Source organism: Lupinus angustifolius, chromosome LG07 (assembly GCF_001865875.1).
Source record: "Lupinus angustifolius cultivar Tanjil chromosome LG07, LupAngTanjil_v1.0, whole genome shotgun sequence".
Classification (NCBI taxonomy): domain Eukaryota; kingdom Viridiplantae; phylum Streptophyta; class Magnoliopsida; order Fabales; family Fabaceae; genus Lupinus; species Lupinus angustifolius.
The window spans coordinates 2,947,989-2,966,753 of record NC_032015.1 but is presented as its reverse complement, the minus strand read 5'-3'; the positions used below and the strand labels follow the sequence as shown (position 1 = coordinate 2,966,753).

General features: G+C 30.8%; 2 protein-coding genes and 1 long non-coding RNA gene across 4 annotated transcripts; all 3 read left to right on the top strand.

Annotated features, from left to right (window-relative positions):
• LOC109351769 lies at positions 3,923–6,790 on the top strand. The gene is made up of 3 exons (XR_002108274.1): positions 3,923–4,090; positions 6,008–6,227; positions 6,355–6,790. It is a non-coding gene; the product is annotated as an uncharacterized LOC109351769 (long non-coding RNA).
• On the top strand, positions 8,387–12,118 carry LOC109351768 (L-ascorbate oxidase homolog). Of its 2 annotated transcripts, XM_019593385.1 has the most exons (9): positions 8,387–8,551; positions 8,634–8,800; positions 8,910–9,019; positions 9,169–9,439; positions 9,716–9,818; positions 9,919–10,261; positions 10,737–11,105; positions 11,403–11,481; positions 11,750–12,118. In XM_019593385.1, the coding sequence occupies exons 2-9, from the start codon at positions 8,660–8,662 to the stop codon at positions 11,945–11,947; spliced, it is 1,614 nt and encodes a 537-aa protein (XP_019448930.1). In that variant the 5' UTR covers positions 8,387–8,551; positions 8,634–8,659; the 3' UTR covers positions 11,948–12,118. The 2 variants fall into 2 exon arrangements, with proteins under 2 accessions (XP_019448930.1, XP_019448929.1); XM_019593384.1 differs by having other exon boundaries at positions 8,387–8,800.
• Positions 13,351–16,180, top strand: LOC109352105 (B-cell receptor-associated protein 31-like). The gene is made up of 2 exons (XM_019593919.1): positions 13,351–13,763; positions 15,631–16,180. The coding sequence occupies exons 1-2, from the start codon at positions 13,481–13,483 to the stop codon at positions 16,011–16,013; spliced, it is 666 nt and encodes a 221-aa protein (XP_019449464.1). The 5' UTR covers positions 13,351–13,480; the 3' UTR covers positions 16,014–16,180.

Genomic DNA, 18,765 nt, shown 5'->3' with positions numbered 1-18,765 from the left:
ACATGCATTGTAGTTAAAGGATAACTACAACAACGGTTTTTATAGGAACGATGTGGTACATTATTAATACAACAACGTTATGCATGTGATGCGCTGTTGTATTAAGGTGATGTTTGAGAAAATTTATGAATAATACAACAATGTTTTTCTGTTATTGCGTTGTTAAATATATGAACTTCAACAACGTAACAACAAGCGCAGCTAATAAGACCTATAAAATGTGATGTTTATTTAAGACTATATGACAGCGCTTGGTGGACGATATGCCAGCGCTTTTTATGTGTTGCGCTTTAGTATATAATCATACAATAGTGTTTGTGAAGCGCTGTTAATGATTACCATATACTACTGCGGTCAAACAGAAAACGCATAAAAATATTATTATACATCTAAAATAAAAGTCGTTGAATAGTAACTCTAGCGCATTGCGGGTTGTTCTCCAACCACTGCGCCACCATTGGCCTTGATGTTCCCGAACTAAAAAATGTTAATTTTGACACAAGAACAAATGGGTCTAAACTGGACCAACAACCTTTTTTCTTGTCCGTGCTTACTAGGATGTGCCGTTGGGTTGCTTACTGTATTGGGATAGGCTCATCCAACCAAGGTTCAATTTTTTTTGAAAGTGGTTGTATCATTGTGTGGCTTAATTGGAGAACATATTTTGCAGCTTATCAATGCTTTGAGATTTATGGTTCCGTGGATCTTGGCTCAGTTAGTTGAGTGACTTACGGTGGAGGTTGGGTGGAATATTCATATTACGGATGAATACAGAAAGATCCACCTTATGATATTAAATCAGTGTAATATCTATGCATTTTCAATATAAAAATATATCATCTACTACTAACTTCGATTACTTTTTTTAAAGTCAATATTAATTAAAGTTGAATTGATGGATAATGAGTAATAATTAAAGTTGAACTAACAAATATTATGTCATTTTAATTTAAGTAGTAAAATATGATTAGTGGCAGTAACACTTCATAAAAGTTAATTTCATATCATGTATACCGGTATTGCTAATTAACGTTAATTTTTCTCATTTCTATTTTTAATAAGATTTTAATATACGTAACTCTAATTTTTTTATATAATCAATGTATCATTTAGTATCTAAATGTGTTGATTTAATTAAAAGTGAATAATAATTATTTAATAAATGAATAATATGTGATATATTGATAATTTAAAACGCTTATGTTATCAATATATAAATTATTAATTTTAAAAAAAATATTAACTTCCTAAATAATTTAAAAATATTTTAAAACAAACATATTGTAATGATGTCACTTTTTTTAGAAGATGACATCCTTTCGAAATGTGTAGCTAAGGTGATATAATTTAGAAAAGGAATATATTATATAAGAACTATTTTCCTTTTATACTCAGACACATGTTTGGTGATATCTACTCACCTACTTTCTTAAGTTACCTGGCACTTCATTTATGCTGTATGCACAGAAAACAAACAGGTTCGTTCCAGTATAAAAAGGAAGAAAACAAAACAGGTTCGAGAAAGGTAAGTAACAATCTCTTTCTTCATGGTTGACAAATTTTGTGATTGATATTTTTATAAATAGTTAATTCCAGATCCTCCAAGCAAATCCTTTTCAACTTAGGATTCCATCAATTGAGTCCCAATATCGTATATTATTTCAATTAGTTTTATATATCTAAAGGTGTTTTCACAGTATTGTATATTATTTCAATAAGTTTTATGTATCTAAAGGTGTTTGGACAATATTGTATACAATTTATAACCATATGGGCCAACTTGTTTTATATCTTGCTAAAATTGCTATATTGAATGAACTCGACTTACAATCCCAATTCAAATTTCAATCATTTAAATTAGTTTAAAATTATAAATTTTATGTTAGCATTATATAAGGAATCAAAGCTTAAATTAGACTACAATTAAAGTCATTTTCTTAATTTTGATGGCTGGCACAAATATAGTGACAGTTTGTGGTAACAATGATGGTTACAACATTGATGATATGGATGACTATAATAACAATAACAAAGTGATGGTTGCCATGATCCTTGAGGTGATAGTGAGAAAAATAATGAGTCAATGACAATAACAATAACGGTAAAAACTGAGCAGTTACAATAATAACAACGATGAATAATGGTGTAAGTGATGATAATAATTAAAGCAACAATAGTAAGATGGTCCTTGTCGTGGTGATAATGATAATGACAATGTGACAATAACAATTTTGACCATATGATAGTGACAAAAATAATAATAATAAGGTGTAACTAATGAAAATGGTGGCCATGACCATATGTAGTTCATTCCATCTCTTAACATATTAATTATTAAGTTGATGGTTAATGATTGAGAGAGCAAAAAGCTAGTTTATAGATATAATTACACGGGAATAGAAATTACATTTTTAAACTTAATTTCAGGCACTTAATTAAGATATTAAACTTTCTTATGTTATATTGATCTATAAGAAAATAATACTTAGCCGTTTGTAATTTAATTTATAAAATATAAAATTGAAAAAATTAATTGTATCTTAGTATTATTTTTTAACAATCATATTAAAAAGTAAATAGATTTAACTAATCAATTATAAAGGTATTCCAATTTTCACTCCTATACCAAACTAATTATTGAGCTTAGCCTTTATACTTTCACTTGGACTCTTCAATTCAACATAATATTTCAGTAGGCCCAAGTATCCACACTTTCGGGCTGCTGTCGGCTTGTTTATTTGGGCCTACTTTTCTCCCAAAAATTATGACATTTAATATTTTTCAATTCAACATAACATTTCAGAAAGGCCCAAGCAAAACATTCCCCTTTTTCTCCCAAAAATTCTGACATCAACTACTGAAATATATTTTATAGTTTGAGACAAAGTTGCTCAATTTATATGAGCCTCTGAAGTGGAGATTTACGTATGACTACATTTGAACAAGTTGGAATATTATCATGTTGTTGATGTATGGTGCAATACACAGGAGTAACAAAGTTCAAGATATCTAAAAGTGATTATGAAAGTTTGTTGCGTTGTCGTAGACCCACGTATAAATATATATTGAGTGATAATATATTTGACTTTAATTTCTGTATTTTCACGCTTTTCCCAGGCCATTATTACCAAAAAACTTTAGATTGCTTTCTTAAAGTGACATAATATAAAATGTTTTATAAGAATTTAGTTTATTAATTGAATTTATTCGTTCAATTTCAAATATAGGTAATTATAATTAGTCCGAGTTGAAGTTCAGGTCAAATCTAACTTGGCTTGCTCTATAGTTTTTGTACTGTAATATATTTTACTGTATCCGAGTCTAACGGGAACTATATGTGTGTGAAAAATCATCTTACACATATTAAAAAGTTGTAGGTTGGTATATGAAGATGTCTGATCATGGTTTTGGATAAGTGGAAAACAAAATCACTATTTATTCTAGTTGGGAAATCAACCCTTGCTTTTGTCGATCTTACTTACTTGTATTGAATTTTTTTCCTTTTAATTTTGAAAATCTTGTAACTCCACAACCATGTATTATCATATTATATATAAAAAGTATTTAACTCTGTCTTAAGAATCAAATATAACACAATATATGATTAGTTCAAAGCATATTTCTTTTTAACTGAAAATGAAAGAACGTATTAAAATTAAACTCAATTATTTACATTGTTCTTTTCACAACTTAAGGAAATGACACACTGTTAACGATGGTGATGCTACATACTTTGTAAACTTTTTTTATATTTTATTATTTCCATAAAAAGAAAAAAAGTTAAACTGATGCTGTGCGATGTGCATATGTCAAATATTCTACGGCTCCTCAGAAAACCATAAAGTTCCTATGTACCTAGAACCATATTGTTCCTATGTACTATGTCCGAGTCTTCTGCGTCCAGGTTCAATGAACATTTCAAGTTTCCTCTTTTTTATATTTCTGTCTGTATGAGTATTTAAGGTTTAAACCCAACTTCTCTTCTTGAAGAGGAGCAGACAGGGACCAACCCTTTATATGTATATTAAATTAGTAATAAACATGTCTGCTCCTCTTCCAAGAACTTCTTCATCAATATCTGAGATCAATGGTACGTAAGCTTATTCATTGTTTTACATTTTGATATCTCATATGCTTCATCCTTAAATAATATCTTTTATTTGTCTGTATTGATGGTATATGATATTTGTTCATAGAACAATAGCATGATAATATATAGAATCAAAGTTCAGTGCCTCTTTAAGATTTTGGATATAAGCCGTTAGAGACAAAAGAACCAAATCCCTGTTTCTTTCGGGTCCTTCTATACTTCTTTTCATATGATCTGATTCAACTCATGAATATTATTCTTCATATGCCAAATGCAAAAGTTAGGTTGTGTTATGTTAATTTGGCTTACATTGATCTCTTGGCATCTTTAATTTATAAAATGGTAAAAAAGAATCGTCATTTTTATTTATTTTAATAAATATGATAACTACCAAACACATAATTCATGTAAGTTAGTTGAACTATTCTAATTTAAACAAAGGTGTTTCGTTTGAGTCTTTAGAAACACATTTCCAATTCAAATCCATTTCAGTGTGCACGTCTTTAACTCTATGATGTTCAGATATATGATGATTTATGCTCCCCTTTTCATATATTTATCTTTTCACATTTCTATGTTTTTTCATATGTTTTAGAAACTTCATATATCTTTTTACTTTATTTTCCAATTATTTCTTTATTTATTATTTATCTTTTTTCAATTCCTAATTTTCTATTTCTCTTTAATATTATTTCTAATGAATTAAAGGAAACCATAAATTAAATTATATCAATTTTATATTATGTAATAATATATTAAATGATGTGTATAACCTTAAATATAAAAAAATATAAAATAAAAAGAATAAATAAATAGTTTAATATCTATGCATTGTCAGTATATAGTATTTTACAGTGACAATATATTATCCACTGTTGATTTGTATTACTTTTTATTTGTGAGTCTATGATAGTTAACATATGAATAATAGATAATTTGTTAATAATGTATAAAATACTTATACTAATAGTGTATACATATTAAATTTATAAATAATTTGGAGAGATGCATGATGCTTCTCTAATGTGGAAGCTCATACACTAGAGACTAACACACATGAATCTATTTAGAATTATGATATAAATTCATTAAAAGTGAAATGATCTTGAACAATTATGATAATTCTTTTGGGCATAATTAAATGTATCTCCCATTTTAACACATTGAACTAATTTATTTTGTAGTATATGATTGTCCCCTAATAAATTAGCTCCTAATAAATAGAGTATCTAAAAAATTCAATGAATTTATTTGCTATTCAATAACGAATTATAATCTATGTTGGAAGTTGGAAAGCTTGAAGTAGTGGAATTAGGTAAACAAATCAAGAGACCATTTCCAACTAAGAACATACAGAAATGTCATTGATTAATGATTAATGTATTTATCCAAGATTTGAAGTTTTAAAGACTGATTAGTTAACAATCAAATTAACCAATAGAATAACATAACATGCTCTAGATCTGCAGCGAACATAACAAAGCCTCAATTTCATAATGCCAGTTGTAGAGAATATTATCTCGGCATCTTCAGATGCTGGCACCCTTATTGACTATGACACTTTTGCTACTAATTGATGATAACATTACTTCACCATTTTTGTCACTTCATGTTTCCATAATAAGTAAATAAGTTTGATTTTTTTGATCGATGATATAATATATTGGCACATGATGATAACCACTTTAGAATGTGTGACCTATCCAGATATGGAATCTTTTCAACAAGGGTGGTTTAATTGTATATTATATTTTCAAGGGTGGTTTGCTCCTTAAACCAGAATTAGCTTGGATTGGTATTTTTCATTTTTTTAAGACTGCAATATATTTTCTAATCTTTTTGCACGTGAGACTAATAAACATGGTTTAGCCCCAAGGTACTTCGTGTGCTAATCAATGCCATTTTTCAATAATATAGAGTAGGAATGCACATGGGATTTATTCAATGGAGATGGAGATGATCCTCAAGTTTGAATTGGTGGGTTTTAAGCTGCAACTGGTGGTGCTTATTGTTCTTGTTCATAAATATTGAGCTTAATTAATAAACTGCAGTTATCTACTAGTGCTTAATTTATCTGAGAGTGAATGCTGTAGAGTATCCTTTGCTACTTCACCTATCTTGGTGCCGCTTTAGCCAGGTACTTGAATAGCTTTAGTGAGCACCAACTATATTATAAACCATGAAATAATTTTAGTTGTGTGGTACTTCATCTTTTGCATACAATACCAATTTTGATTTTACATTTCTGTGTTATATATAAACAGGATGAAGCAGTATCTTATGCTAAACTGGTGGATAACAAGGAACTAACCAAGCAGAATTTAGGAGCTTCCTCATGCACAACACGATTATATTATTTCTCAGCTATGATCCAGAGCTAACATTGGGTGTTACAGTGAGAAGACAGATTCCATTGATAGCTTTCATTGCTCATCATTAATGATAATGGTCATGATCAAACCAATGCACAAATGTGCTTAGTTTTGAGATCTTATGTTCTTGTATCTGTTGAAGAGAGTTCCCCTTAACAACTTCAAAACTTTACACTGTTTTAATCATTTACCGAACGCAGTAAATCTCAGATATTGCATTCTATCTCTGCATTAGAACTGATGAATTTTTACCTCCATGTTGTAAGTTATGTGATTTCTGGCCTTTTCACTTCAAGATTATAATTTTCCTTTCCCATTTCCACTTCAATATAGTATCCAATTTCTCTAATGCACACATCATATGCTTTGAGTAGGCGGTTTTATCTCAGAAAATAATGTACTAATAAAAAAGTGACAAATCATTTAATCATAATAATGCATCAAAACATAAATCAAGTACAAAAATATTATTAGTTCCAATCTACACATCCATTTTATATCTTCAATTTTCAATTTTAGTGTAATATGTATGCACTGACAGTGTAAAAAATTATACACATCCAGTGCATCGTCCATTGTTTATTTGTATTAATTTTATTTAAAAGTCAATAATAATGAAGAATGAATGATAGATTTAAAATTGACAATATAAAAATTTCTTACACCAATGTATACATCTTTTTTCTCTTTCAATTTACCAAACAATGGGATACTTAAAAAAAAGATATGAACTGAAGCCCACTTAGGTGATAATGAATGGAGGCCTATTTAGTGATTTGATTTTGTGAGGACTAAAGTAAGGTTAGTTAATTTTCTCTAGTGAGAGGAACATAAAAAATCATATAAATGATTTGGAAATATTTAGATTTGTCAATATGTTCATTAATGTAATCAACCTCACGTCCTCACCTACTACCTAATATGACTAAGTTTGGTTGGATGACATTGAAGAGAAATTACCTCTGTTTAAATAGAATAAACAAGAGTGTTATATTTATATTCTTAAATTATATGAATATAGATTAGCCAAAATGAAGGAATCAGAAAATCTACCAAATATATGTATTTTCTTCTGCATTTTCTGAAGTCTATTCTAAACATCATATATTCGTTGATAAATAAGTACATGTGTTAGAAATTATATTTTTAAAGTGATATTTTGTGACATTGTTGTATAAAAAAGATTAGTAGATCAATTTGTATCAACGTGAAAGTATGAAGTTGACTTTATACAATAAAATAATGAGAGCCTTCGAGAAATAATAGGTTTGGTGAACCTGGAAAAAACAGGTAAATTGAAAATTAAAAATCTAGCGCAATCACCGAGATTTGATAGCCACCATCAATGCAAAAGACCTTGGTTTCATTTATAGTCATACAACGGCACCGACATTAGCACTATTCTTGAATCAGTATACTATATCTTTCTACTAATTTATTGTATGAATTTTCTTAGCTACAACAAAGTGATATATATTACTTATAAACTAATCATTAATAAATAAGGGAAGAGAATTTAATAGGAGAATTTATATATACCGTTTTCCTAAAAATACGTATCCATCCTCATAAATGACAATTTTCAATATAGTACTGCAAGATTGTAAATCAGATTCAGGCCTAAACTTTCTCCACAGTAAAACAGCAACTGTTATTAATAATGTTAAATTTTTTAATTTGGTAAGAACCTACACAAATGGTTAAATGATCTTCAATCATTAGGCTTTATTCTTCCTTTCTAAATGAGATGTTTTTCTGGTAATTTTTTATTCCAGGTACATGTTCTATTTTTACTTTTCATGTAAACATAAATCATTAAATGCTAATTATTTAGTTATACTCAAATGCAAAGGCAACAGGAGACATGGTCTAAAGAGGTTGTTGATTACTCTTTAAAGAGAAAAACTGAAATGGTTACATACAGGTCATAAAGAGGCACATGCATGAGACATAATTCAGTTATCCATCCATTACTTGTGTTAAAGAGTCATTTGAATCTGATTCTCTCTACTCACCGACATTGATCTATTGTGTGGAAAGTGTTCTGAAGCAAAAGTGTAGACACTGACTGCTTTTGTTCAAAGAAAAAGTAGAACTTGTGTTTTTTCTTTATAAAATAAGGTATTTGGTTTGCTTGGTTTCTTTTTCCCATATCCATATTTGGGTTAGAGGGGGAAGGAGAAAAAGAACCCAAGAAATGGGTTATTCAAGGAAGCTGAGTTGTGTCTTATTGTTGGTTGTGTTGTTAGTGGCATGCACAAAAGGGGAGGATCCTTACAGGTTCTATACTTGGAATGTCACATATGGTGATATTTATCCACTTGGTGTTAAACAACAGGTACTTTGTTTTTACATTATTTGTATTTCTCAGTTGTTATTCATCACTTTCTTCCTATATGAATGAAATTAATAGTATATAAGATTATAAATGGTGTATAAAATGGCAGGGGATATTGATAAATGGGCAATTTCCAGGGCCACTGATCGAGTCTGTGACCAATGATAACTTGATTATCAGTGTTTTTAACAGCTTGGATGAGCCTTTCCTCATTTCTTGGTTAGTCTCTCTTAAATATAGTTCCTGATAGGGAAACCTTTTGTGTTAATGTTTGATGTATAAAATGGTGAATATTATGCAACTAGTTACATTTGAGTCCTATTATAGTATTATTCAATTAGAGTAATGTAAATATGTATTCTTTATAGGAATGGAGTGCAACAGAGGAGAAATTCATGGCAGGATGGAGTGTATGGTACCAATTGTCCAATACCACCAGGGAAGAACTTCACTTATGTTCTTCAAGTGAAGGATCAAATTGGAAGCTACTTCTATTTTCCTTCCCTTGCATTCCACAAGGCAGCAGGAGGCTACGGTGGCTTCCAAATTGCGAGCCGTTCTGTGATTCCGGTACCTTTTCCTCCTCCTGATGGAGATTTCACTATATTGGCAGGAGATTGGTACAACAGAAATCACACAGTAAGTTGTTAACTCCTATTATTTTAACATCAACTTTGTACACCCGGTAAATATCTAACTTGTTCTTGTTATTTTAATACAAAAAACTGAAAAAGGGACACAATATGGTATCAAATGTTTTGATGTGGAATAAACATTTTCTTTTGCTTTGTTATAAATGTTATTAGTCCTTGCATTTCATGCACTACTAATGAAGTCTTCACTATATAGTGTTATGAGATGAAACCATACCTAAATCATCATTCATCATCAGCAACTTTATGTTTTTTGTTGCAGGATTTGAGGGCCATTTTAGATGGGGGAAGTGACCTTCCTTTCCCTGATGGGCTTATCATAAATGGTCATGGTTCCAATTCCAACACATTCCAAGTTGATCAAGGTATATGAGAACTTAAAAAAAAATTGTTCAGCTATTATCGCTTAAAAGCTGATGCCACATATAGCTAATATTGACTATAAGGTTCTTGATTCTTGGACAGGCAAGACTTACAGGTTCAGGATATCAAATGTGGGGCTTACAACTTCCATCAATTTCAGAATCCAAGGGCATAAGATGTTGCTAGTTGAGGTGGAAGGAACACACTCTCTCCAAAACACTTATGACTCTCTTGACATTCATTTGGGACAGACTTACTCAGTATTGGTTACTGCTGATCAACCACCACAAGACTATTACATTGTTGTCTCCACACGTTTCACCTCTCAAGTGTTGAATGCTACCTCCATTCTTCATTATAGTAACTCAGCTGGAGGCGTTCCTGGCTCTCCACCTGAAGGGCCAACTCAAATTGATTGGTCCATGAACCAAGCTCGCTCTCTGAGGTATTGTTTTATTCCATATTTCATAGTTTGAGAAGCCTTTTCATGATAAATGTGATTGTCTAGTATAGGTTTTGTTGCCATACACATTTCCATCTCGTACTTTATTACTTGCTGTTTAGTGTTAAAGATTAGTTTGTCTCCAGTTTTTTCTTACAGGACCCAGCTGTCTAAAATCCTTTGTTTGAACTGATAAGTATAAAATGAGCAAAACTGTAGTGTTGTTCTAAAATCCATAAGCACTTAAAACCAAACTTTTCACCTATAAAAATCTCCAGCAGGCCATAAATTAGCTCAAACAAGTAATTGTATTAATATTGCACTTGAGATTGAATCGACTTACTTCGTGTTGAAGAACAAAAGTAAATTAGCAAGATTATGTGGTTCTATGCATCCAGCTTTTTTTTCCAAGTAACCTATGAAATATATTCCATAAAACAACCTCATGCTTACAGTAATATGTGATTAATGAAATCAGGGAGAATCTGACAGCAAGTGGACCAAGGCCTAATCCACAAGGATCATACCGTTATGGTATGATTAATGTAACTCGTACAATTAGACTTCAAAACTCTGCTCCAGTTATCGATGGTAAACAAAGATATGCTGTCAACGGTGTGTCCTTCATCACTGCTGATACACCACTTAAGCTGGCTGATCACTTCAACATCCAAGGAGTGTTCTCCCTTGGAAGTATTCCAGATAACCCCACCGGTGGTGGCGGCGGTTACCTCCAGACTTCTGTCATGGCTGCTGATTTCCGTGCGTATGTGGAGGTTGTGTTTGAGAATCCTGAAGACACTTTGCAATCATGGCACATTGATGGCCATGTGTTCTTTGTTGTAGGGTAAGTGCACCTATCTTCATTGTGATATAGAGTTCATTATTTTCCTCACTAGTGTATGTTCTTAAGTTGTGGTTGTAATCACGATTACACTCACAATGCAATTGCGTACACTCTGGAAACCACAATATGACAGTTGCAATTGCAGTTGCGGAGAACAATTTAGAATTATTTGAGATGATTTAGCGGCAAACTTGATACTAAATCGCAGAGTTCTTCCTTTTTTCCTTACACTTGAAAATTACATTTTCTTCATAATAATTCAGCATTATGGTGATGTCTGTTTATTGCAATCTGCAGAATGGATGGAGGACAATGGTCAGATGCAAGCAGACAAAATTACAATTTGAGAGACACAATTGCTCGTTCCACAGTCCAGGTATTCAAGTTTACTATCCCTTGTGGTATAAACCTTAATATTTGTTTTTCTTTATCAGGGAAAGCTTTCTACGATGCAATCTTCATTGACATTCTTATTTCCACAATGCCGCACATGCTAGCACATTGCCTCATATCTGCACTGTTTTATCATGTGGTTATGATTAATCTAATTCATTTTATACACATCTAGGTTGTCTTTGGTGCATGGATATAACATGATGTTATGTTCTCTTCTCATTTGTTGTATCCCATTTGTTGCTACACAGGTTTATCCAAAGTCATGGACTGCACTATACATGCCTTTGGACAATGTAGGAATGTGGAATGTGAGGTCTGAGAATTGGGCACGCCAGTACTTGGGGCAGCAATTTTATCTGAGAGTGTATTCCCCTGCAAATTCATGGAGAGATGAATACCCAATTCCAAGTAATGCTTTTCTATGCGGCAGGGCAATAAGCCACTAGACACGGTTTATACAATGATGCTACCAATACCAAGATCTTTGTATAATGAATTTCAATCATTTCCATTTAAGGCTTAACTTGAGCCAATTATTTTTAGCTTGATCATGTGCACCATGTTATGATACCATAGATTATATATAATTATAGATATCTCTTGCTTCCCTTGTTAAATTCAAATTTAGCTTTTGAGATCATCTAGGATAGGGGATGAGACTTAAGCCATTGTCTGATAAGTTTCATATGCAAAATTAGACAAAATCAAGAATTAAGAGGAGAAGTTAATGCTAACATAATACAAGCAATAAGATATGCACACATTTGTGCAAAACTAAAAGAATTTAAAATCTATACTGACGCTTTATATTATTCTTCATCATCCCCTATTGATTTATATTACTTTTTATTTGAGAGTCAATGGTAGTTAACAAATCAATGACAAATGATTTATTGACCGTGTAAAAAACACTTACACTATCGATGTATACCTATTAAATTCTAACTTAAATCATAATGGTAATAATGTCAAATAAAAAGTTTGAAACTTTACCCTAGGATGAGTTGGGATCTTTCCAGTACTAGAATTTAAGGCCCAAATTCATTTGTTGTTTTAAAAATAATTTAAAATCTAAACCATTTAAATTTCTTAAGTGTCATATATCATTTCTTTTAGTAATGGACTCTTAATCTACATTCCATTTGAATCACTTCAGGAAATTTTCACCTGAAAATATCTAAATATATGTACATGATGAGGTAGTTTTTTTTAATGGTTTATGTTAGGAAATATAAATTATTATTAAAAATAAAACAAAGCGAAGTTAAATTACATCAACGTTTTTTAGTAGTAAGTATAAATATGTTTCGACATCTAACTATTAGAAAAATATATACCATTTAAAATATTGTAAGATAATTAAACATGTTAAGACTAGAGGCCTAACCCAAATCTAATTCAAACATAGTAGATCTAATTTCTAGAACTTGAACTTCTAGAATTAATTTCTATTTATGAAATACTAAATCTAATCTATCAAATCCTTAATTTTATAATAAACTCTAATATTTTATTTTTAGTTGTTTATCTAATATATGTTAATAAAACAGGTAGTCTTTTTCTAATGAAAGTAATATTTTTAGTATATCATAATAACAACATATAAATAACCAAATAATTTTTTAATCTGGAATAAGGAAATAGTATTGAAAAGTCAAGTTTTGATAATAGAAAAAAAAATTATTTTGGTTGTTCTTTGTCAATAAATAGATTTAGAAAAATACATATATAAAAAAAATAAAAAAAGTGCAATATCTGTACATGGTGTCAAGATCTATATTTATCTATTGTTCATCCACCATGAATGCATACAAAAATTTAACTCTTCTATCCTCAAATAAAAAAATCCAAATACTTGTCACTTAAGCAAACAAACACTGCCTTTGCTTAACCAGCACACTATTCTTCTCTATTCTCTACATTCTATATCGTCTTTCTTTCTGAGTCAGGATTTTGAACATCATAATCATCATTCGAAAATGTTGCAGCTATTGTACTTTGCGATTTTCAGCGAAATGCTGCTAATTCTGACCCTTCTTTTCAGAACACCTCTCAGGAAACTCGTCATAGTTTCCTTGGATCACCTCAAACGAGGTCGAGGTCCCGTCGTTGTCACCACCGTCGGCGCCACATTGATGGTGGTTCTTTCTTCCAGCCTCTACAGCATCGCCAAGATCCGCCAACGCGTCGTTGAGGCCGGTATTCTCAACCCCACCGATCAAATTCTTATCTCCAAACACATCCTCGAAGCTTCTCTCATGGGTATCTTTCTATTTTCCTCCTTCGTCGACTTTTTTGATCAAAAAATATTTTTTTTGTTTAATTAAAGTTATCCTTTTCTCCTCCTCTAGGGTTTTGATTTAGATTAATTTAGTGGTTGTTATTTGAATTGTTTTTTTGTGGTTAATTATAGAAAAGGGATATTTATAGAAGGGCTAATTACTAGGGAAATGTGGTAATCTTAGTTATGGTTTGATTTGTGGATCAAATAATTGTGAGTGTTGTGCCAATTTTCAAAGTTTTACCATGTCTGCACTGATGTGATACATAATGAAAGTGAAACCTGCTATATGTGTGCGTTAAGAAAGGTGTTTTTATTTCATAGCTTGCTAATTTTGATTTCCATTGATATATTGAAGCTTTTTCTTCAATTCTATTTTTTGTACTCTGGTCTGGATAAATGCCTCACTTAGTATCTGGTTTAACAAATAATGGCAAATGATTTAATATGGGGCATCTTGCTTGAAAGCTTTCTGAAAATAGGTTTTTGTTTTGGGTGGGAATAGTTGAATGTCTCATGAGAGGCATGTGACCCTGAGTTTCCCACATACGAATTGTAGCTGCTGCCACTTAAACAGTCTAGTAGAGTAATCAGCATGCCTCGCATAATTGATTGTTTAAAATTTGAAGAGTACGTGAGTTGGGAAATATTTGTCTCCTTCGTAATATGCCTCTTACATTATAATCCTCTGTGGCCTTAAATGGTCTCGCAATGGAAGTGGACCTTCTAAATGTAATGGAGTGTGTTGGCCCTCTAACTGATATTAATCAACCAGTAACTCATTTTGGTATAGGATTGAAGAATCAATTGGAATGGAGGGACATATAACATAATGATAGGTGGTTTACAATTAGTGGGGGAGAGATTCAGTAATGATAGAGAGAATAAAAAGAGCAAATGGTATAAAGGTGGGGGCTGAAAAGAGGAGAGGTCTCCGAAAATTGAAATTGAAGTGTGAGGAGGCCTTGGTTAAGGGAGGATGGATTACTAGCTCTAATGGCCATTCCTATGTTTCTGTCGTCAGTTTTACAGTGCTCAATTCTCCACCTTTCTGCATATTTTCTGGTTTATTGGTTGTTGTTTACTGTTTTTGGATTAACAGAGGAACTTCCTCTTTTTTTAGGAACTGAGCTCCATTTTTCCAGTGGCATATCAGTTGACGTTTTCCAGTTCCTAACTTAGTGTTTATTATTTCATTTATTTGAATTGAGAGATGTTAAGAATTATGAATTATTAAATGGCAAGGATTAACCAGAAAAAATGGGGGATGATTATTACAAAGAGACAAGAACCAAAGGAAAAGGAATAAGCAAAAATGATCATTTGTTGAATATCATTTCTATAATGTTGATATAGATAGAGCTTTGATTGCTCACAGGCTTTTAGATCATAAGGTTTCTAGTTTAATGGGTGTTTTGCTATGATTTAGTTGTCTAGATTATTTATTTATTTCAATATTCAATAATGCTTTCGAAGTATACATCTGAATGTCTGGTTGATGATTTACTGATGACTATGATACTCTGGAGCTTTGTGATGTAAGTACTTTGCTTGCTATGGTTAGAGTGAGTACCAGTGTTTTGGCGAAAGTTATGGTGTTGGCTTCTCTTGTAAGATCGCCTCATGATATTCATGAGTTTGATTTGCAATTTTTTGTTTCCTTGGCATTAATACTTGATTGGTTATTTTTATTTGCACCTCCTGCTTTTAAAACTATTCGCAACATATTGCGTTTCTTTAGCCATAAGATATGTCAGGAATGCTGGTCTATTTGGGTGTTTTTCATTTTTATTCATTCTTAGATGTATTAGCTGTAGAATTTGATTCTTCTCATATAACTGTGTGCAGGATTTGTGCTGTTCCTCGCTCTGATGATAGATAGATTGCACCATTACATAAGAGAGCTTCGTTTACTCAGGAAGACTATGGAAGCTGTTAAGAAACAAAGCCGAAGTTTTGAGGACGGTAAAAACGGCAATTCAGAAGAGCATAAAGCATTGACAGGAGAAATTGCTACATTGAAGGCCAAAGTTAAGGAACTGGAATCTGCATGTGAGGTGAAAGGAAGTAAGGCTATGGCATTGGAAACTGAAGTAGAGGCTCTTAGAAAGCAATCTGAAGGGTTCCTTATGGAATATGATCGTCTTGTGGCTGATAATCAGAATCTTCATAGTCAATTGGAAGCCATTGACCAGAGCTCTATGCATCTTGATAATAGAAAGAATATCTGAAGTCTAAAACATTACAAAAGCTTCTATAAGAAAATCTAGAACGTAAAATTTTCCTTTGTCTATGCTTCTTGTGTTGGAGTACTCACATGTTTGCTTAGAAATGAGGTACAGTTGTATATTTCAACTATATAGAGGTGGGAGATTCTATGTGGATTGATTCAATTCCTGTGCTTAAAGCTGCTTACATTTACTATGAGCGGAAAAAAAATGTATACAATGAAAGTGTAAAAATTATTTACAATGTCAATATATCATTCACCATTCATTTCAAATCATTATCATTGACTTTTAAATAAAGTAATATGAATTAATGGTGAATGATATACTGAGTGTATAAATCTTTACACTGTCATTGCATAAATTTTATATTTTTTATTATTATTGAAGAGTTTAAAATCTGTGTACTGACAGTGTAAAGTTTTTTACATTGTCAGCACATCATACACTATTGATTTAGATTACTTTTGTTTAAGAGTCAATGCTGGTTAACAAAGTAATGTAAGTGTTTTTTGGTTGCATTTTAATCCGTTATTGATGATGGTAATAGATTATACAAGAATGGATGTTTATTCCCTTAGGTTAATTTTAAGATGCTACACTCAGTTTTCATACATAAGAGCAATTCCCCATGCACCTTGTTATAGGTACCCATTAGGTATGGCAAAAAAACCTGTATGCATGGGTAAAATTTATACGGGTACGGGTTACAAATGGGTATATACGGGTATTATAAACGGGTTTTTAAAAATACCCGTAGTACATATGGGCGGGTACGAGTAATATGGTACTTTTACACATGGGTACCTGCTATTTATATGATTAATATTATATTTAATTAAAATAAAAAATACATTATTCTAACATTTATTACACTAAATATATTTTCTCTTTACTTTGTTTACCTATTTTATTGAGTTTGGTGGTGAAACACCCTACAAATATTATTACATGTGTAGAAGCACACATGTTTTACAAAGAAAATATATAGTTTTTGTTAAAGAAATGAGAACAAAAAATCACACAAATAGAAAACACCAATAAATTTAGCATTTTTGCCAAATATTCAATCAAAATGTACAAAAATAATTAAGTTTCATCTTATTTGAAATACATCAGAGAAAACTCGCGGGTATCCATTGTATCCGTGGTTACCCAGAAATACTGCGAATACCTTCACACGGGTACCGTCGCGGATACGGACGGGTATGAATAGTATGTGTATTACTCATCTATTTTGAAATGGGTAGTACGTAGCTACTACCCGTGTCCGTTGCCATCCCTAGTACCCATGTCAATTTTATCAGCTTATTCATTACGGAAACCTCTTTACATGTAGCTTTATATTATATATAATTATATTGATTTACACTAAAACAAGATTAAATACTTATTATAATTGATATTTTAAATTGAAATAAAATTTTATTAGTTAATTTGAACTTTTAAATATAAAAATTCCTTTATTTGTAATTAGTTTGTTTTGTATAAAGAATAACTTCATATAATAATACAAACTTTCTATAAAACTTCAACAACAACAAAAAAAACAAGCAATCTTTTATATAATTTTAGTTAAACCAAACATGCATATATGCAAACATGTTTGTGGAGAAAATAGGTGAAAAGATGGGATTTATTATTAAAAACAATATATTTTTTTACACTTTGCATAGTCTATTAAAAGTTTAAAACAGATTACATGCATACTTATTAGTTAATAAAAATAATAATTACTAACTTGTTCGGTGATTTGCTCGTATTTATAAATTTAAAGAACAATTATATCTCCCCAGAAAAAAATTGTTAAATAACATATGGTTATGTAAATCAACCATTTTTGTATTAATTGTCAGAAACAATTGTAGTACATATTTTTTGGGTACACATTGTAGCACATATTCTTAAACCATAGCATTTTAAGGAACTAATTCTAATTTTATTTTATTGCCTTCTTTATTTTTAAGATACTCATTAAGTTAAAATCCTTTTGTACGACATGTGTAACTTTTAAATCAAAGTTAATACTTATGACCAATATCTTTTATATTATGTAAATTATTTATTTAAATAAAAATTTGCTAATTATCATTTTCATGTTAACTTTAAATAAAAAAATAAGTTTGAATATGTTAACATATTATTTTATCTTTTACTTATTCATGCTGAACACCTTTACAAATATTGATTTAAATTAAAATATATAAAATTGAAGTCATGAAATAACTTAATATCAATTTACTTGCCAAAACGGTTCTGAAAAAGTAACTTCAATTTTTTAGCCTATTTTATTTTATTTTCCTAATTACTACTACAATCTTCATTTCATTCTCTATTTCTTAATTCATTTTCCTCATTTGATGTGATCATACGTTATTATTGAATGGTTAAGATCTTCTCCTTTAACATACCTCTAATAATCATTATTGTTGTAACGTAACATGAAAGCTCAACTCTAGCACATTTCACGCGGTAGATGTTAAGAATGATTAGGCCATCTCACGTTTACAACCTTTAACCAAACATGATTTTCTTCAAGTTGATGAATAAGACAAAGTATCCCTCGTTACGAATTCATAAATAACTCAGCTAGCACAACTAGTAGATGGTGGTGGCAAGAACAAAATGATAACCTTTTTAGACTCAGCTTTCCGTACCATTTTCTCTTAAGAAAATATGTATACACATATGGTAAGACGATATAAAAGTTTTATATACTAATCTATTATCTTTTATTAATTTTTAGTTATAATTG